The sequence below is a fragment of the Anastrepha obliqua genome, chromosome 1 (assembly GCF_027943255.1).
Source record: "Anastrepha obliqua isolate idAnaObli1 chromosome 1, idAnaObli1_1.0, whole genome shotgun sequence".
Taxonomy (NCBI): Eukaryota; Metazoa; Arthropoda; class Insecta; order Diptera; family Tephritidae; genus Anastrepha; species Anastrepha obliqua.
This window is the reverse complement of record NC_072892.1, coordinates 26,186,162-26,208,263: the sequence shown is the minus strand read 5'-3', so window position 1 is coordinate 26,208,263 and position 22,102 is coordinate 26,186,162. Positions and strand designations below refer to the sequence as shown.

Sequence of the window (22,102 nt, the reverse complement as noted above, 5' to 3'; positions counted from 1 at the left end):
TTTCAGGCTCTAGCAAGGAGGTGTTTACGGCTAAAGCCATACTGAAAGTTTGCCGCCAGGAGGCCAATGAAATCGACACCTGTGGCGAATGTTATCTGAATGCAAATACGCGCACCGATTGGTTTGTTGACGTATGCGCCCAGCCACACCTCTTACTTTGGGCAAAGTTGAAGGGCTTCCCTTATTGGCCCGCCAAAGCCATGGGACCCGGACAGGGACTGTCGCATGTAAATGTGCGTTTTTTCGGCGAACATGATCGCGCTTTTGTGCCGGTCAAAGATTGTTTTCTCTACTCCGAGCAGGATCCAAACACTCAAACTGGAAAGCGTTCGGCGCGCGAGTTGGCCGATTGCATCAAGGAAGTGGAGGTGCACATTGAAAAGATAAGAACTAAAGTTGGCGCTTTCAAGTATGCCAAATTTAAAGTGCCCTATGAACCGGCAGAGGAATTGCAACAATTGGAAATGATGATGCCTGGCGTGATGGAGTATATGAAGAGGCAACAGGCGCTTGTGCCGAAACCCTCGTTGCAGTATAAAATTGTGAAAACGGCTGACAATCATTTGTCGATTATAAAGAAGGCGAGTGCCACAGAGTCGGGCAATGACTCGGACCATTCGGGTAGCCCGAATAAGAAAGCGATCAGTAATAGTTGTGCAAGTAGTGGCTGTAATGTTGGCGAAATAAAGTCATCCGCAATGGCACCCAAGTATGAGGTGGTGAGCAAAGCGAGTTCCGATGATAGCAATTCGTCCAAGGTGACCGCTGTAATATTGAAACGAAAACCGAGTAGCGAGCGCAAAAAGGATGCAGGCGAAGATCTTGAGCTGCCAATGCCGAAGATGATAAAATTCGACGCTGATGAGGAGGAGCAGAAAATGAAAACTACCGATAATGTGGGCGGTAGCGCTGCTAGCAGTGGAAATACTACAACAGGCAAGCGCAAGCATGGTGCGGATGATGGCGGCGGTGGGAGCGCAAACACAAGCTGCAGTAGCGGCAACAGTTCCACCAAGTTAACCGAATCTGAGCGCCACCGCACGAAGCACGCCAAACATGAGCCACGTGTACCAATGATTACCATTAAAACAAACGCAAATGCGTTGACAGTTGCAGTTGGCGCCGAAACAAAGGCTTCCGCTATGATTTCAACGCCTATTTCAAACACCACAACAACAGCTAAGCTGAACGCTGATAGGAAGACCCCGATTGTGTGTGTAAAAGAAGAAGTGGCTGCGGTAGCAACGCCTATACCAATGTCATCTCCATCGCATAATGCTCAAACAATGATGGAGAATTTGGTTAAAAATAAGCATGGTGTGACAATTAAGAAAATATCGAAAGAGGGGGCCAAGAAACCCACGGATGAATCAACGAAGTCGAAGGGGGTAATAGATGCAGCCACAGACGAGGCCCAACCAGCTGCGCAGCCAGGAGGCAAGACCACCCTCGCAGCTACAGATGCTGTAAGCGGAACACAGGAGAGCAGCGCTACCAATAACAATAGCAACAACAATGAAAGTAACAGTGCCAGCGGTAGCAAAGGCGCGAATACGCACAGTAGTGGCTCGTCGAAGACGGAGGAGTACAAAAAGAGCGGCACCAAATCAAACGAATCCGCGCATATACTCAAGGACTTAGTGCCGTTTGTAGAGATTAAAAAGGAAGTTACTTCAGATGATGAAGCGGACATGTCATTGGCCGCCAATGCAAGCGTGCAGAGCAACAAGCAGACACATCCTACTTGTGCGAACGCAAATGAGAAAGTAGCCACGGTTTCATCGGTAGCTGTGCCGGTACCAAAGGTGAGCAGCGCTACTGTTACGCAAGTGCCATTAGCTGATGTCACAACACCGGTTATACAACCGAATTTATCACTAGTAAAAAAGGAAGTCATGTCTGATGAGGAGGAGCCAACAGTCGCCGCCGCAAGCAACGCAGTGCTTATTAGCGCCTCACAGCAAACAATTAATACGCCCACAGTTGCTGGCGATAAGACGTCCGATGTACAGACTACTGCGGGGGTGGCTCCTCCCACGTTGCCCGATGCGGTACGCGTTGGTGATACTATGATACAGCGCGTGAATACAAAAAATGCACGCAACACCCAGCCGAGTTTAGTCGCACTGAAATCATCGGCACAGGTTGTACAGGAAGTGGCCGCTGCGATGGATGCAACGACGGCGGTTGCGGCGGTAATGCACATTAGCCCGTCCAATAGACGAACGAATACCCGTGGCGTCCCATATGGCCCATTACCGGCATCGGCTGTTGCGCAGCCCCAGTTGCAGCCACAAAAGGGTGCAGTTGTAGCAAGCAATACAATAAATCGCGCGACGATGCAGCTACAACAACAACAACAACCACAACAACACCTACAACAACAACAGCTGCAGCAGCAGCAACCACACCAATTGCCGCAATCACAGCCATCGGTCACAGCTCAATCACAAGCGCAATTACAGCCGTTGCAACCGCCCCAGCAGCGCGCACGCAAATCATTTCCAAATCGCGGCACACCTGATATCACTCCGGCGCGTAGCATCTTCCCCGCCGCGCCGCTTCCAACGCCTGGTGTTCCACCAACTACTACTCCACCCTTGGTGACCAATAACGACTTGAAACGTACGCTACTTAAAAATAGCATGGTTTCCATACCACGGCAAGCCTGGTCGCCACATGAGCCGCAGCGAAACGCCGCTGTCGGCAACGGCAACAGCAACAGCAGCAGTAGCGCAAACACTCATTCGATTCCAGTACCACCGTTGACCGCTGTTTCCAAAACACCCACAGTCGGAGTGGCGTTGAGTGATAATAACAGCGCAGGCAACAACAACTTGAGCAACAACAACAATATGCTTTGCAACTCCAGTGCTAATGTCAATGTCGCCATTAACACCACACCAATAGCAACACCTTTTGTCACTTGCAACGGCAGTATCGGTCCAAGTGGACCGGCGCTTCTTACGCCGCTTAGCATGTCAGCACCGCCTCCACTGGCAGGTCTCTCTCAACCGTCCACCAGTATATTGGCACCTACAGCAGCATCTTCGTTGGCTATGAATATGCCAATAGCGGGCAATAACACTAACAATGGTAGTGGAGGCGTCAACACTGGCACCATATCGATATCATCCGCAGTTGATCTTGGTACGCAGCAAACTGTTGCCGCTGCAAGCAGCACTATCGGCGTGGCGAGTACTTCGAGTGGCGACTTTGTCACACCCAGCTTGGCCGCCATGGTTACCGATGCGATTTGCCGTGGACCGCCCAAGATGGTGCAACGTCCCAATGGTCCATTACAGTCGGATGGCACGACCATGTTCCCCTCGCAGGCGGGGCCGGTGTGTCAGACGCTGGTGGAGAATGCACACAAGGTGAGTAAAATAAATGTTTTGTGTGTTAGTACTCGCCGTATTTCTAATATTTTTTCGCACTGCCTTTCCAGTTAACGGACTTTTTTATATCCGTCATGGAGGACACCATGCTGGAGATGTCTGTCGGCGAGGAACCCGTGTTGCAAGCCAAAATAACATTGCTTAAAATGGAGCTTGAACGCACTAAACAGGCATATGAACAAGAAATTGCTGAACTGAAACGTACCTCCGATCTAATGCTCTGCGAAATGCGAAAAAGCATGGAGAACGAGAAGACGCGCATCGCCAACGAGATACGCAAGCAATGCGAGCAAGAGCGCCTGCGATCCATCGAGGAGACCAAAAAGAAGCAGTGGTGCTCGAATTGTGGGCGCGAAGCGCAATTCTATTGCTGTTGGAATACGTCCTACTGTGATTATCCCTGCCAACAAATGCATTGGTCGCGTCACTCGGCAACCTGTGCTCAAACACGACCCACAAATGCCGGCGTTAGCGAGAGTTTGGCAAAAACCGCCAGCAGCACCATGACGTCGACAGTGTCGGCAATGGGACAACCGCAGCCGCAGCAACTGCATGCTGGAGCCGGCGCTAAAGCTTCTAGTGGCAATATAATGACCGTCACAACAACAACTTCAATGGCGCAACAGCAATCGGCGCACTACAATAAAAATGCTATGAACAACAAAAAGGACAAGCACGGCTTGCCAAAAGTCGGCCATCAACAGTCCGTGGCGAATACGGTTAGTGTTGGCAGTAGTGGTGGCGGCAGTGCTGGTATTACCTCGATGGCCACAATTGCCGCTGCCAATGCAAGCGGAGCAGCGACCGAATTGCTGAAGCTGCCCTCTAATACTTATTTGCGCACTGTGCCGCAGTGCGGTAGCGTTGTGAATAGTAATAGTGGCAGTGGAAATATGCGGGGTTCAGCATACTCAGTGCAACGCGTCAATATACCGGTGAGTGGGTGAACAGTATATCCATTTGTTTTTAAGCTTACATATTTACACATTCTGAAAAGTGAATATTTCGGAGTGTAACTTGTTTTATTTGTATTCATTAGAATTCCACGCCAACTTCATTTATGGTTTGGAAAAAGAATGATGAAGCTCTATATTGAGCTGGATGGCCACAATTTTGGAAGTAAGTCACCGAACTACACACTGCGATTGACTTGAGCGTAATCGCGGAAACCAATAAAAGGTGGTCTCTGACCGCTAATTGCAGGGCCTCCAAAGCGCTGTGGCCAAAACTGAATCTTAAAAGGACAAAATGCCTGCTTGATTTCAACAGATCAACTACCGGCGTCCTTACCTGTGTTATAACGGGTCACCCCAGCCATTTGAATGGGTGTACTTCACAATGACTTCTGCAAAAGAAGAAGAATTTTAGTTGGACCTACATCTCCTCTGAGAATGTCCTGCACTTCGAGGAAACCGTGCCAAACAACTTGGTGATTATTTCTTTGAAGATCTGGGAAATTTGCAAAATGTCTCATTGGAGGGACTAAAATAAATAAATAATTGGCGCGTACACTTCTGTTAGGTGTTTGGCCGAGCTCCTCCTCCTATTTATGGTGTGCGTCTTGATGTTGTTCCACAAATGGAGGGACCTACAGTTTCAGGCCGACTCCGAACGGCAGATATTTTTATGAGGAGCTTTTTCATGGCAGAAATACACTCGGAGGTTTGCCATTGCCTGCCGAGGGGCGACCGCTATTAGACAGTTTTTTTTATAGATATGTCAAAAGTATAATTTTTTTATAGTATTGAACTGACCAAGAAAAAACTTCAAAGCCCAAGGTGGTTTTTTTTCCTTTTGCTTGAGCCGACTTCCAATTTTTTATTTTTCATTTAGGGTACGATATTTTTATATATTTTAGCCGGAAGAACAAAGGCTGTGAAGCATTTGATTATCTATTTATAATTAATTTTACGAAAAAAAAAAAATCATATTCCTTCATGTTCTTGGATCTGCAAGTTGAGCTACATTTACCTACGGTTAGAAACTAGTATCAACGTTTTTCTTAATAGCGTCTCTTTCAGTTTTAATCAATTGCAGGTGCCACCAGGCGCCACTGATTATTTTTAGGCAATGATAATAACTAAACGCTTTCTAGTGTGTGCATAATGATAACGACACACTTTTAAGGGGGTAGTATGGTTAATTCGGTGTAAAACAAGCATATTTTTCGAAATTTTTTTTGTCAACACAGTTGATTTATTCAAAATTTTAAAATTACTTCATTATAAAGTCATATTTAAAGAATATTGTGTGAAATTTTCATTGATTTTTATGAAGAAATGAGTTGGTGGCAGCGAATCTTCGCGGACGTCTCATAAAAAAGTTGTCCCTCAGAACTCATTACTGGATCAACTAAAATCAAAAAACCAAATTGATTTCATCAGCTAATAAAGTTTCGCAAGTAACAACGTCGAATTTTTTTTTTTTTAATTTTTTAAAGCGCTTTGAAGTCAAAACACCGATTTTTCATAAAAAAAACTTGAAAACTTTGTTGTTTTAAAATATGACAAAATTTAAAAAAAAAAAAAACTCGACGTCATTACCTCGTGAATAAAGTAAAGAAACAAAAAAACCAAATTTGAAAAGAATCGGTGCAGTAGATATGAATCTGCAGTGGACACCGACCGTAAAAAAGGCAAGTGTGAGAAAAACGCGTTTAAAGATTTTCGGCAGCGTGAAATCCGGTTGGAGAGGTAGATACTTAATCCTTTGTGTCTTTGTCAATTTTACTCTAATGCACTTCAAACTTTCACACAATAATCTTAAGATGTTATAGAATAATTAAAAAAAAAAAATACCATACTACCCCCTTAATTTTGTTTTGACATTTTGAGGGTAATTCAGAATTATGAACTTACATGTATCCTGTGCGTAAATATTTGCTGGCTTATATTAATAAAAAAAAAAAAAAAAAAAAAAAAAAGTTTATATGAATTAAAAAAAAAATTTTTTTTTTTTTAATTTTTTTAAAAAATAGTTTTTAGACATGTTCTTTTCATACACAAATATATACAACTTCGTTAGTAGTAAAAATGTAAATATTTTTTGGGATGTATACTTTTTTCCGCATCTCTGTACAAAAATCCCCAGTGTGCGCCGTAGGAGGGACTAGTTAGCTTTTTAAAAATATCTAAGTGGTGTAAGCAACTTAGTTAGGGGATGAACATCAAATGCAGGTATCACAATGGGGCCTTAGGGCCAGCGAGTGTCTTGCCTTAGACAAGCAATCTGGCTAACCTAACCTAACCTCACCCGCTTTCAACTCGTGTCTAACTTGTAATTCAAGGGGAGCCAAGTTCATCAAAGTCCTCCTGTCACTGGTCTATAGCACTTGAGGAATAAATAAAACTACGTTGCTAGCAACATTAAAAACCACAGGCCGTTTCTAAATTCTGCAGCGCAATTATAGGTTAGGTTAGGTTATAATGGTTGCCCAGAGAGTAGGGCCCACTTGGACGAAATAGTTTGGTTCGTCCTTTGTGATAGCAATTATAGGAGTTAGAAGCAAATCATTTCCAAACCGCGATAGTAGAGACAAAGAGCGAATAGGGAAATAAGTCAAATACCAAAAATTTGTTCATTGATCCAATTTAGTATTGGTGGAAAATTTAAGATATAACAGTTTAATTCAGATTATTTGTCAAGAACTCAAAATTATACTAATTAATAATTGATTTTTTTGTACTTATTTGGAGGGCAACGAAGTACATAAAACACCCAAAGAAGAGAAGTGTACCTATTAAAGATTGCAATGATAGATGGTGCAGAACAGATAAGAGCAAAGCTGATGCTTTTGCAAAGCATCTAGAAAAAACTTTCACAGCCTTTAACAGCAGTAACAATAACGACTCTGACGTTCTTCAATTTCTCGATGTCCCGTGCCAACTATCGTTGCCAATTAAGCATATTACACTTGCAGAAATTCGTACCGAAATAGAAAACTTAAGTAAAAATAAATCACCAGGCTATGATAAAATTGATTCTAAAGTAGTAAAGTGTTTACCAAAAAAAGGCATTATGCTGCTGACACATATTTACAACGCTATATTAAGATTAAACTATTTTCCTACACAATGGAAATGCGCGGAAATTGTTATGATTCCCAAGCCTAATAAGCCTGAAAATGAAGTAACGTCTTACAGACCAATAAGTTTACTGACATTTTTCTCTAAAATATTTGAGAGAATATTTTTACGGAGAATATCGCCAACTTTAAAACAACATAATATAATACCTGAATATCAATTTGGTTTTCGCCGACACCATGGAACTCCCGAACAATGCCACCGAGTGGTTAACTTCATTGTTGATTCTTTCGAGAGAAAAGAGTATTGTTCAGCTGTCTTTTTGGATATCCAACAAGCATTTGACAAAGTTTGGCATCATGGTCTTTTATACAAATTGAAAAAAATTTTCCCCGCACAGATATATTTAATCCTAAAATCGTATCTGACTGAAAGATCATTTTACGTGAAAGTGAAAGATGAAACATCTAGCATTGCATACATCAAAGCTGGGGTACCTCAAGGAAGCGTACTCGGTCCAGTTCTTTATACTATTTTCACATCAGATATGCCAGTAACTGAAAATATACTTATTGCAACATATGCTGATGATACCGCTTTTGTTGCTTCAAGTTATTCTCCAACCGAATCTACCTCACTAGTACAAATTGCATTGAATTACTTGCAGGTCTGGTTAGACTGCTGGAAGATTAAAGTTAATACCAACAAATCTGTACATGTTTTATTTACACTACGGCGAAATGACTGTCCTGACTTGCAGATCAATGGAAACATTATTCCTAAATGTAACAGTGTAAAATATTTAGGCTTACACCTAGACAAGCGATTAACATGGAAGTGTCATATACAAGCTAAAGCTAACCAATTAAAAATTAAAACAAGAAAACTCTATTGGTTGCTTGGACCTAAGTCACCACTTTACCTTGAAACCAAATTATTATTATACAAAGCCCTATTGAAGCCAGTATGGACATATGGCGTACAACTTTGGGGAACAGCCTCTAATTCTAATATAGAAATCTTACAAAGATATCAGTCGAAAACCCTTCGATTGATAACGAGTGCACCCTGGTTCATTACCAATAAAGCCATTCATTCAGACTTACATATTCGTTTCATAAAAACTGAGATTAAAAGATTCAGTACAGCATATTTGCAAAGGATAAGCTATCATGAAAACCCGCTTGCAATAACTCTCTTAGATGAAACCAATGAAATAATAAGACTGAAAAGACAACATGTTTTAGATCTCCCATTTCGTACCTAATCACTATTATTAATAAGTTTACAACATATTCATATAACGTTATCACATGTATAGCCTTAACTTGGTATAAATATATGTATTACATATAAGTATATTATTATTGTTTTCACTGGAGATCAATAATACATGTCAAATAACCACAATGTTATATAATTTGCTTATTGTTCTTAGAATAGATTGCAAATAAAAGTATTAATAAAAAAAAAAATTTTATATTTCGCGCTTATCTGCCACTTTCATACGCGCAGCATCCAGTTACTTGCTCTCGAACGCTCCGGAGCACCCGAGCGCCCTCTGTTAATTGTTGAATAACTTGAAAAGTATTTGTCGGACTCACTTCAAACACTTCAAACACTTTCACACAATATTTTTAAGATATTATACTTTAAGAAAATGCAAAAAAAAAATTAATTTTTTTGAAAATTCTGACTACCCCCTGACTAGCCCCCTAATACCCTTATGCCCAAACAATCCATAGAATTACGTGGTGCCAAAAATAAATCGACTTGCACTCCTTTTGAGTCATCAAAAGCCCCTGCAGCCGCACATTGCACAACGCAGTATCAGCGAGAACTGTACGGCGGCGATTGTACAACATGAATCTACCAGGCAGAATAGATCGTAAAGTTCCTCTATTGAAACAAGTAAATTTAAGAAAGAGAAAAAGTTTTTCTCAAGAGCAGAAGTCATGGTGTGTACCAGAGGGTATGAAAAAATGGCGTAACATACTTTGGGCCAATGAAGCAAAAATACATTTATTTGGATTTATTTGGAAATGATGCTGGGGAAAATGTCAGACGGCCTAAAAGACCAGTGTTCTCACCGCGGCTCCCAAAAATACTCAGTGTGCTTGACTGTTGACTGGGGCGGCAACTTAATGATTTGGAGATGCTTCTCTTGATATGGAGTGGAATAAAATGGACAAATTTATTAAGAACATTTACTAATTATTTACAAGGACATAATTTAAGAGGAGCAAATGTCACTTCGGTGCCTTTTTATGCAAGATAATGACCCAAAACACTCCTCAATGTTAGCGCGTGAATGGTTTTTACAAAATAGTGTTATGGAATTGGCCAAGCCAGTCACTCGACCTAAACCCCAATGGAAACCTTTGGGCAGATTTAAAGTAGCGAACCGGGAAGGAAACTTTAAAAAATAAGAAGGATTTAGAACTATGATATTCTACTCCAACAGAAACCTGCCGTTGGATTATCAACTCTATGTCAAATCGAATAGAAAAAAGTGTTTATGCAATGGTGGGCACACAATTTTTGTTAAAAATTTTGTGCAAATAGTGTAAAACTGTCGATCTTTAGCTCCTGGGCGATGCTACGAATACCAACATGCCTATCAACTTCGATTATTTCTGTGATTTTATCGATATTTTCGAGGTTATCGACATTTTTTTTAACATCAAAAGGTTCAGGCGCTTTTCGAAGAAATCAAAATTGCACGTAATTTGCTGTTACAGTATCGGCACCATAAACACCATTCACAATTTCAGCGGCCTGGCTTGCATGTTCGCCTTTATCAAAGAACAACTGTAAAATGCACCGAATTTTCTCTTTGTTGACTTTGACCATTGTTAACACCCTGTAACCCACAACTGAATGGAACAAACAAAAAACAGCGAAAGAATTATTTTTAGTGTGAAATGTCACCTCGACAACGAGCATAAACTTTAAATTGTTTGATCGATACTTTTCGAGATATCGATCATTGCAGTCATCTATCGAGATATTATGGAGAAATATGGAGTTCTTTTCGCCAAACTAACATTTGTTATATTAACCTATGGAATAAAAACCATATACCTATTTTAATGACCAAATGTGTATATTAGCGTTGCCAATGAGATTTTTATGACATGAAGTTAATTGAAAAAAAAAAAAATTACCAGGGTTCCCACAAATGTATTAATCACCAAAGCTAAAAGTTATAACTGCACTCTACTCTCCTATTCGTACTAACTAAATGTTTATTTTTCTTCTTTTTTTTTCCTCCTCACAGCTGCCCATAACAGCTCTCGTACAACGCGGCAATAGCTGGGAGCTGACCAGCGCTGCGCCCACCAACAACGCTGGTGCAGCTAATATGGCCACAATAACCGCACCGGCGTCGAACGTAACACAGGCGATGACACAGCTAACACCCCAGCAACAGCAGCAACAACATCAGCGAATGATGAGCGGTAATGGCGGCAGCGCTGCGTCAATGGCCAGAGGCAATTCGCGCAGTCGAGCAGCTGCTGCAGCGCAAGCGATGCAACAAACAATGGCCACAATGCATAGTGCGACCAGTGGGGGAGGTGCAACATCGATGTCTTGTGGCGTTTTGCGACCCACGCAAATGTGATGATGCGCAGCAGCCGCGTGCACGAATGCGGGCAATCAACAAATGCCAATGCACCTACAACATCCGACACATGCGAGCAGCAATAGAGGTGGTGGTAGTGGCGGCATAGCAATGGCACAGAAAACAAAATCGGTAACAGTGGCGCAGGCAATGATGCCAGGATCCGTAGCAGCTGCAGCAGCGACAGCAGCAGCTATAACAACTACAACGAAGCGTTCGCCGCCAGCAGCCATGGCTGGCCATTGTCCGCTTTCCATTGCGTTGGGAAGAAAGTGAATATACGTATGAGAAGAGGATGAAGTACAGAGATTCTAAAATGCTTAGAAGAAGCAGGCGAAATTCTCGCATAAATAATGCAACCACAACAACGAAGTGCTGTGCACTCGAATATTTTCTTTAAGTTGACATTTGGTTTTTAGTTGCTTTTAGTTTTCACTATTTTTAAGATGCGTATGTAAATAGAAGTCCTTAGGTTTTAGAAACTAAAGTAATTAATTCAACTGAAACTTAAACGCAGTTAATACTGCTACAATTGAATAAGTAGCTCAGCCATGTAAAATTCACACACATATACATATGCAAATGTATAAGTAAACAGCATAACAACTTGTCAATGTCATAATAATATCATTTGTAAATACAATACAGGCGAACGGCGAATTATGGCGCATCTATGCTATAAAAAATGAAATGCACTCAAATTCGCTCGATCGCCATAGGCGGCGCGATATTTATTTCTAATGCCGTCGCTGGCGACACTGTTGTTGTGACCATTTGTTGAATCTGCTCAGGTTTTTAAAATTGAAATTAGACAATAATATATAATTATTTTTTTGTTGAAAAGTGTTAATTTTTTTACTTAAAAAAATTTAACACCCAGTAAAAGCTATTTTCTAATATTTCAAATTCTTTTCAAACCATCTATTTCTTAGTGTATTCCTTTCATGTTCTAAAATTTGTGTCTGCTGCATATTGTGTCACCCTATCAGCCAGCTTAGAATCTTCTGTAAGCACATAGAACTTTGTCATTAACCATTTACGCTCTGATTGTGCTTAATTAAGCAAATTTGCTGGGCGCTGTCGCCCCGCTGGGTGAAATTTGCCGTTCGCCGTTCGCCGGAATTGTACTTTAGCTAAGTGCATGCCTGCTATGCATACTAACGTACGTACATAATGAAATGTATAAATATTTGTTTGGACTAGTTTAAGTATTTTAAAAGTATTGTATTTATAAAAAAAAAATAAGTTAATATGTGTGAAAAGTCCACACATACATATGTAAATACATACTATAAGCCGTACATTAAATCATAGGGTAATTACATATAAGCATCTACTTATATGTAAAAGTCATTCACACATTTGTATCTTAACGCATAAAAACTTACATACATACACACATACATACGTACGTACAAACGCATACCCACTAATATGCCTATGTTGTTAGTTTTTCAAAAATAATACTATTACCATGCTTATGACTACTAAGCGTAATTAAATCCACAATAAAATATTACGAAATACCGTGATTAGCTTGTAATTATAAATGTAGCAGTAATTTTATTGAAAAACAAAAAAACAAAAAAAAAAAATCAAGTAATGAATTTGAACTTTTAAAATTTAATATACATATAAAATAATAATTACCGTATAAAAACATATTGAATAATAATGTAAGTTTACTGAGATAGCAACTAATCATTAAAATTAGTTCGTGCTCGTGAATTGCTTCGTCAAATACGGTATAGCTACGCCTCGCGACAAAACGATGGCACTTCAACGTTTTGACTAGTTTGCGTTTTTGTTGAATGCTCATTATTTTTTTTATATAAAACTGTGGCTAATTTTCTAACAAAAACCATATAAATCGAGTTTTAAAATTGTATGCAAAAGTTAGAAAAAATCTGCAAACTTTTTATCCGAATTCGCGGTTTTTAATTATTCACTAAATTTTTTTTAGTTTTTTTTTTGTTTTTAGTGCGATACAACAATAATACGATACTCTTGGAATAAAGTGCAAGTTCGAAGTTGTTAGAAGATTTTTTATAATTTTTCTCCCTGAAGCTGTTGCGCATTTTCTCCATATAAACACTTTTTGAAATATTAAATTTCGAAAAAATTTCAATTTTTTTTCTTTTTTGCTAAATAAAAAATTTTCAACTACTTTTTTGCAATTGTTTCTACATGAAGTCGCTCGTGTAAGTAATTACGATCATTTTGAAACCAGAATTATTAAAATCGGTTCATTTTTGACTAAGTTATGGGCATTTAAAAAAATGTTTTTCTTATATAATTAAAAAAAATCGAGTTTGAGCCGAAAAACAAAATTGCCGATAACTCTTGAAAAATTTTTTTTTCGGGCGAACAAAAAAATACGTGTCTCATTATTTTGACCAGAGAGCAACATATTTCAGTTACATCGAAATCGAAGAACATGACCCGAATAGCCCGGTTGAATTGAAATGGAAAGCATCTTTAATAATATAAATATGTTTTTTTATTTTAATAATATAATTTTTTTTATTTTAATATAAAATTTTGTTTTTTATTTTAATAATATAAAGTTTTTTTTATTTTAATAATATAAATATTTTTTATTTTTATTTTAATAATATAAATTTTTTTTTTATTTTAATAATATAAATGTTTTTTATATTTTAATAATATACAATTTTTGCTTTATTTTAATAATATAAAGTTTTTTTTATTTTAATAATATAAAATTTTTTTTGATTTCAATAATATACATTTTTTTTTTATTTTAATAATATAAATTTTTTTTTTTTTTATTTTTATAATACAAATTTTTTTTTTTATTTTAATCGTTTAAAATGGCGGATGTACGCTCAATTCTTCCAGGAAGGTCGCAGCGGGGCTTCTCAAACGGCGGGCATTGTGCGTCAGCGTCAGTGACCTGAAAACAAAAAAAAAAATTTTTTTTTGTTTATTAATGTCATAATTTCTATATGATTAAAAACAAATGAAAAAAAAAAATTCGCGGGATAAAATGCTTCAAAAAAAAAAGAATTAATTTTGTGGCGAATTTTCTTACTATTTTTGCTTCGAAAAAATTATTTTTTCGAAAAATTTTCGAATTGTAAATTCACATAGAAAGGAATATCATAAAAAGATGTGTGCAAAATTTCAGGGAGATCGGTCAATAACTTTTCGAGTTATCGTGTACGCCAATTCGAAAAATAGAGTTTTCAGAAAAACGCGTCTAAAGTTTGAATACAACGTAACTATACCTCTCGTCACGGTTGACGATCTGTAATATAAGAAATACTTAAATTTACATTCTAAATTTTTTTTGACATATTCTTAAAGGATTATATTAACATTATATGAAACATTTTTTTTTGTTTTTTTTCGAAATTTTACCGGTATCTGTCCCCTTAAAAAAGCTAAAGCAAAACTCCAATTTGAGGCCGAAAATTTTATGAAATTTTTCTAATTTCTGTATAAAGTTTAAAACTTGAGCTTATATGGTTTTTGTTGACAAAAAAATGAGCATTAAAACGAAAATTGAAAATAGTCAAAACCAAGGCGCATTCATTAAAGGTGGTGGCACTAGACCAACAACACTGTTCGGTACGTTTGATTGGCAATGCAAAGTATTGAGAAACTAGAAAACAAATAATGTCGCCGCCTCGTTTCATTCTGAGTTGACAGCCACATAGACACGGCGAAAGAAAAAAATAAAAAAAAGCAACTCAGCTGATTTACCAACACCGCCTTTAATAGATTCGCCTTGTGCAAAACTGATCAAAAGTTGATGTGTTGAGTGTTTGTCGCGAGCTGTACTTACATATAAAATGTATGTACTTTGTAGCTGCTTGGAAGCTTCCTTGCTGGGTTTACGCAAAGGGATTTATACCCGGCAATAGACTGTCACTTCGGTGGCACCAAACAAAAAACAGAAAAATAATTAAGCAGTATTTTACGCTGCTATAGAAACCAGATTAACAATCTGTATTTTTTTTTATCTCTTTTTTTTCTTTTTAATTTTCATATATAATATTTTATAACTTTATTGGCATTATTGTATGAATTGTTAGAATTATATATTTCTCCTATAAATTGAAGCATTATATATATATACTATATATGTATGCACATATTTACTTTTGTATGTAAGTATTACGCTCAAGAAAATGTACACAACTGGACTTAAACATAATTTGAATTTCATAAAATGCTAAAATATTAAAGTAAAATAAAATGGAAAATATTTTAAATATTAAAAATAAAATATCGGTAAAATATTCTACAAGGTGACGCGAAATTAATCATCCAAACTAGTTTTTGCATAACTTTTTTACTAAATGAAAAAAAAAAAAATGATTTTGAGTGTTCCCCTGCTTGCGCTTCATTGCTTGTCTGTTTGTACACTGCAGCTGTTTAGTTCAAAAGTGTTAAATATGACATTTGCAAAAATTGTAAGTCTTCTGTTAGGGTGATTAATTTTGCGCCACTTTGTATATAGAATAAGTTTTATTTCATTATCGACGCTTCTTTTTTCAGGCAATAGCAAACAACTGAACGCACTTCTGTTATCTCCTCGCAGCCTTTGTGCCTGGATGAAATATTTTCCTCTTCGTAAACTGAGCTCGAATCGTCACATCCGTGAACGTACAACTCGGATACGACACACGTGAATGTACTATATTTCGCGAACTGTCTCATGTCTCCGTTGCTGTTCCTCCTAGTTCTCGACGATGTGCTGAACAAAGCGCTAACGGGCAAGCGGGGTGTACCCATTAACTTCGCCGAACATCTAGAAAAACTGGCGTACGCTGATGACATCGCCCCTCCTTGCTGTCAAAAGGTCCTGGCTGCACAAAATAATTTAGACGAAGTTGGAATTCAAATAAATATAAATAAGACCCAATTGATTAGAGAGTGATGTCACACATTTCACCGTAGGCAGGAGCGAAATCAACTTCAAAAAGGATTTATGTCATCTCGGGAGCAAAATAACACCAATAGGCGCAACGTTGAGTAAATGAAGCTCGCCGTGCTTTTGCACAATTAAACAACAAATGGGCTTCGAAATCCTTATCAGTCAAGACCAAGCTGCGGATCTTCAGTTCCAATGTAAAATCCGTGGCGCTATATGGTTGCGAGTTCTGAGCGCTAACATCTGTACTGATCCGAAAATAGCAAACTTTTATCAACGCCTGCCTGCGGAAAATCCTAAGGATCTGGTGGCTGCATGCCATTTCTAATACGGACCTATTGGAAACGACTAAGAAATTCCCCGTCAAGCTAACCATCAAACGCAGACGGTTTGGTTGGATAGGTCTTGCACTGCGCAAGGATGCCGGGCTGTCCTTTCTTGACATCCGCAAGTTGCTAGAAGCTGGGGTAGACCAAAGACCTCCTGGCGATGTATGATAGATGCCGACCTAAGGAACTCCAATACCAACTGGAATAATCTCAAGGAACTTGTTAACAACCGTAAAGACTTCAATAGCTATGTTTTGACGTTACGCTTATATCGGGAATATGACATCCGTGATCGCGGTTCGTGGTCCTTAAAAGGATATGTCTGGCTGTAGCCGTACTACGAGTTAGGTAGGTAGGTGAAATGGTTGAAGTACCAGTCTGGCACTCCTCAAGTAGCACTAAAGCGCCGTTTTGATACCATTATGAAACCTCCAACAGGAAGATATCTACAGCCAGCCAGAGCTGTTGATGTAATGGAGAAGATTGCTGGGATTTAGGTTGGCGCACTGCCCCAGGCTGTCGAAAAAAGGAGCATCCAGTGATCTTAGTCCCGAGAACGTGTCACCGAGAAAGTGAAGATCCCGATACCCCAATCGTTGACGACGGAATTGTCGTTCCGCTATCCGATCATGACGAGGTGAGAATAGCGATAAAGCGGCTAAAGAACAACAAAGCCGCGGGCGCCGACGGACTGCCGGCTGAGCTATTCAAACATGGCGGTGAGGAGCTGGTAAGGTGCATGCATCAGCTTCTATGCAAAATATGGTCGGATGAAAGCATGCCTGCCGATTGGAATTTAAGTGTGTATCAATCCATAAGAAGGGCGATCCGGCAATTTGTGCCAATTACCGCGGGATTAGTCTTCTAAATATCGCCTATAAGGTTCTAGCGAGCGTATTGTGTGAAAGACTGAAGCCCACCGTCAACCAACTGATTGGATCTTATCAGTGTGGCTTCAGACCTGGAAAGTCTACCATCGACCAAATATCTATTCACAATACTCCAAGTCTTCGAAAAGACCCATGAAAGGAGAATCGACACACACCATCTTTTCGTCGACTTCAAAGCTGCATTCGACTGTACGGAAAGGAGTTACCTGTATGCCGCGATGTCTGAATTTGGTATCCCCGGAAAACTAATACGACTATGCAAGATGATGCTCAATACCAGCAGCGCCATCAGAATTGGCATATAACGCTCCGAGCCGTTTGATACCAAACGATATTTCAGACAGAGTAATACGCTGTCGTGTGACTTCTTTAACCTAATATTGGAAAGGATCGTACGAGCCGCAGAACTTAATCGCTCAGGCACAATTTTTTATAAGAGCGTACAATTGCTGGCGTATGCCGATGATATTGACATCATCGGCCTTAACAACCGCACTGTTAGTTCTGCCTTCTCCAAACTGGATAAAGAGGCAAAGCGAATGGGTCTGGTGGTGAACGAGGACAAAACGAAGTACCTCCTGTCTTCAAACAAACAGTCGGCGCACTCGCGTATCGGCACCCACGTCACTGTTGACAGTTATAATTTCGAGGTTGTAAAAGACTTCGTTTATTTAGGAACCAGCATTAACACCGAAAACAATGCCAGCCTTGAAATCCAACGTAGAATCTCTCTAGCCAACAAGTGCTACTTTGGACTAAGTAGGCAGCTGAGCAGTAAAGTCCTCTCTCGACGAACAAAACTAACACTCTACAAGACTCTCATCATGCCCGTCCTAATGTATGGCGCAGAAGCTTGGACGATGACAACATCCGATGAAGCGACGCTTGGAGTGTTCGAGAGAAAGATTCTGCGTAAGATTTTTGGACCTTTGCATGTTGGCAACGACGAATATCGCAGACGATGGATCGATGAGCTGTATGAGCTTTACGACGACATAGACATAGCGCAGCGAATAAAGATCCAGCGGCTACGTTGGCTGGGTCATGTCCTCCGAATGGATACAAACGCTCCGGCTTTGAAAGTATTCGATGCGCTACCAGCTGGTGGTAGCAGAGGAAGAGGGCGGCCTCCTCTGCGTTGGAAAGATCAGGTGGAGAAAAACTTGGCTTCACTTGGTGTGTCCAACTGGCGCCGGTTAGCACGCTTTGTTAAACTCGGCCAAAATCGCGTAAGCGGTTATAGCGCCAATTAAGAAGAAGAAGAGTGATCTTAGTCGTCTAGCTGCCAAACCCAGACATTTACAGAGAAAATGCTTTAGAGTCTTCTTCTCTGAAAAGTCCCCACAGCTTCTGCAATGGGTGTTAAATGCTACGAGTTTGGAAATTGAATGGCGAGGAGTCCAAAGGACTTTCTGAGTCCTCCGTATATTGTACTGGGGCCAAAGGATTTTCGAAATAGCGCATGAAGAAATGGAGCTCCATCTTTTCTGCACTTTCCTGAGAAATAATTTGTGCAGTTCCCCTCTGAGGTCAATTCATTCTCCTTCCTGGCGAGCTCATCAGCTATTTCATTTCCCTCTATGTTCCTATGTCCTGGAACCCACATCAGAGAAATGTTACCGGCACACCCAAGAGATTTGATCTCCTCCTTACAGGAGCTTTCCTGTAATTATAACGAAGTCTACAATGCCTCGTATAGTATCTAGTGAGAGTTCGTAAGTCCTCTCTGTCGTCGTATAAATTCCGTGACTTCCGAGTCATTATAGCCGTGGTAGGATAATAATACTAAATAAATGCCTTAATAAATACTATTGCAATTGAAATGCAATCAACCAACCTATCCCAGCGTTCGTCAATAAAATGTCGTACTTGGAGACCGAAATCAATCAACTACATACGCAGAACTCGTGTTAGGGTAGAGAAACCCGAGTGCTGTTGGCAAACATCTTTTTTAATCCACACATCTGGCACATGGTGAAACAAATTTGGAAGGTGTGGCCAATACCAAACCGTTAACCGGCTCTCAGCAAATTTGAAGGAACCAGCTGATTGGCTGAGCTAGGGTCATGACAGCGGTTAGTTTACGAAAAAATAGAGATTGTGCTGGTGTATATGAAAACCGCTACCGTAGTGACCCCTAATATTGTTTCGTTGCCGGCTGAACAACGACTTATTGGACGAGTGTGTGAAATAAGCGGACAGAATTCTGCTGCCGAATACCCGATGACGAGGCAGCCGAAGTTTACTTGCTCAATTTCGTTTTTCACCATACCTGGTAATCCAAGGATGATAGATTTATCAGGTGACTATGGTGAAAAATAAAATTATGTGAGCAACTTCGGCTGCGACGTCACGGGAGACTCGCCAGCCGAATTCTGTACGATTATTTCATATGTATTCACGCACTCGTCCAATCAGTCGTTGTTTAGATGGCAACGAAGCAACTTTGACGCAGTCTGTGCTAATTTTCTTCGTATATCACTAACTCATTCTTAAATTTTTCGTAAACAAACCGATTCATAACTCCTGGAACGTCAACCCATCAGCTGATACTGTCAAATTCGCTCAGAGCCGAATAACGATCTGTTTAAGGGCACACCTCTAGAAATCTTTTCTCCAAAGCTGGCAATCTATAATCTTTGCATCGAGCATAGTTTTCTTTGATCTTTAATTTCTACTCTACTTGTTGTCTTGATGTCGCCTTACAAATGTCTTTGGATTATCACTCACAAAATTTATTTAGGCAAATCATCATAGGATGTATTTTTTTGAAAAAAACTATCACCACATTCGTATATAATACTTTATAATATTAAAAACACAATATTATGATCAGAAATACTTAAAAATGCACTAGTCAATATCCAGCTTTTTGAAGTTCCCTTGAATGCCAAATAGGTCGGAAGCGCTTTTCGGCTTCCCCGGCCGCAATTTCTCATCGACTTGATGGCGTTTCTCGAATTCCATCATTTCCATGCGATTGTCTTTGAGTTTCTTGTAAAAAGTTTCTGCAAAAAAGTAAACCAAGTTAATTATTAAGAAGTTTAAGTAGAAAACAAGAAATCTTATAAGGAGCAACTAAACCTCACGATTTTATGTATTTATAAATTTTTTAATTACATTTAAAAACATTCAGTTAGGTTAGGTTATGGTGGTAGCCGGTCTGTACGACCGACTCACTTAGACCTTACAGGTCCGTTGTGATGTGACGGCACATGTCTTCTTCACACATGGTTTCATCGTGGAACCGTTTTGTGGCTCTTATGAAGCGCAGGATTGCTCCCGGGCCAGACACACAGACAACCCGCTCTGATTTTAGCCAAGGCTGGACAAATGCAAGAGAAGTACTCAATTATTTGTTCCTCTTCCTTTTCCTCATCTCTATAACTTCTACAATAGTCATGGGCGAAAACTCCTAGTCTCGAGGAATGCCTGGCAAATAGCCAATGACCGGTTATACAAGGCACGACCGTCGAGATGCTCCCTCGTGAGAGACTAAGCAGTTCCTTTGTATTTTTCTTGTTTATTTGTGGCCATAGTAACTTAGAGGCTACGCATGTGCCCTCATCTCTCCGTGCCATATTGGCTTCTTGAATAATGTTATTCTTAATTACTAATTTGCTCGCGGCCATAGGTGTCCCAATGGTACTTCTATCACTAAAAACATTACTCTCGAGCGAATTCTGTGTTTTTGGGAATAAAAATAATTAGCTGATGAATAGAAGTCCCGGTCGCCGTAACCGAATGGGTTGGTGCGTGGCTATCATTCGCCATCAAGAGAGAACGTAGGTTCGAATCTCGGTGAAACACCAAAATTAAGAAAACGTTTTTTCTAATAGCGGTCGCTCCTCGGCAGGCAATGACAAAAAATATCGCGAATTTTGAATTTTCGCAGGTTACGTATATTCGAATTTCGATTTTTTTGTGGCGATATGTTGGTACTCATGTCTCTCACTCATGCCGACGAGTCCGGCCATTTTGAATGTTCAGTTAATAGTTGACAGCTGCTTTGCTTGCACGTGTTTCGGCTCGTCTTCGATTTTTACCTATTCAAAAAGATGGATCAAAGAACCTGTATCAAATTTTGTGTGAAAACCAAATTAAGTGTGTCATATGGAGAAGCTACTTTGGACCAAAGCAACGCTTATCGGTGGCACAAAATGTTCTTAGAAGGCCGTGAAGATGTGAACGACGAAAAGCGAGCCGGACGCCCGAGCACTTCAACAACAGACGAAAAAATTGATGAGGTGAAGAAAATGGTATTGGCCAATCGTCGAATCACCGCTAGAGAAGTTGCTGACGACCTAGACATATCGATTGGCTCGTGCCATTCGATTTTTTTCAATGATTTGGACATGAGACGGGTCGCCGCAAAATTCGTATCAAAACAGCGCAATTTCGACCAAAAGCAGCAACGCATGAACATTGCTAATGAAATGTTGGACTCTGTCCGCGACGACCAAAATTTGCTTCAGAGGGTCATATGGTTATGACGTGGAGACCAAAGCTCAATCATTTCAATTGAAGCTGCCGCACGAGCCTAGACCGAAAAAAGCACGCCAAGTTCGGTCGAATATAAAAGTTTGCTTACCGTTTTCTTCGATTGCAGGGGGGTTGTGCATCATGAGTTCTTGCCACAGGGTAAAACGGTCAATAAGGAATATTACTTGCAAGTTATGCGCAATTTGCGCCAAGCAATCCGCCAGAAACGACCGGATTTGTGAAAGAACAAAAATTGGCTCTTGCATCACGAAAACGCCCCTGCTCACACATCGTTGCTTGTGCGCGACTTTTTGGCCAAAAACAACACACAAATGATGCCACAGCCACCGTATTCCCCAGATCTGGCCCCCTGTGACTTTTTCTTGTTCCCGTAACTGAAGAGGCCCACGAAAGAACAAGATAAAAACAATGACTTTTTGAAGTGCATCG

The 22,102-nt window shown here is 39.9% G+C and overlaps 2 protein-coding genes across 4 annotated transcripts in view; one reads left to right on the top strand and one right to left on the bottom strand.

Moving 5' to 3' along the window:
* The window catches only part of LOC129253470 (MYND-type zinc finger-containing chromatin reader Zmynd8), a 31,661-nt gene extending 20,599 nt beyond the window's left edge, over positions 1–11,062 (top strand). For all 3 annotated transcript variants that reach the window (XM_054891860.1, XM_054891861.1, XM_054891859.1), the window contains 3 exons: positions 7–3,377; positions 3,449–4,333; positions 10,704–11,062. In XM_054891860.1, coding sequence (XP_054747835.1) covers positions 7–3,377; positions 3,449–4,333; positions 10,704–11,048 — 4,601 coding nt within the window. In that variant the 3' untranslated portion in view covers positions 11,049–11,062. The remainder of the gene's footprint in view (positions 1–6; positions 3,378–3,448; positions 4,334–10,703) is intronic.
* An 8,883-nt stretch (positions 11,063–19,945) lies between these two features.
* Positions 19,946–22,102, bottom strand: part of LOC129235686 (alpha-tocopherol transfer protein-like) — a 40,916-nt gene continuing 38,759 nt past the window's right edge. The window contains exon 5 of the mRNA XM_054869671.1: positions 19,946–20,178. Coding sequence (XP_054725646.1) covers positions 20,024–20,178 — 155 coding nt within the window. The 3' untranslated portion in view covers positions 19,946–20,023. The remainder of the gene's footprint in view (positions 20,179–22,102) is intronic.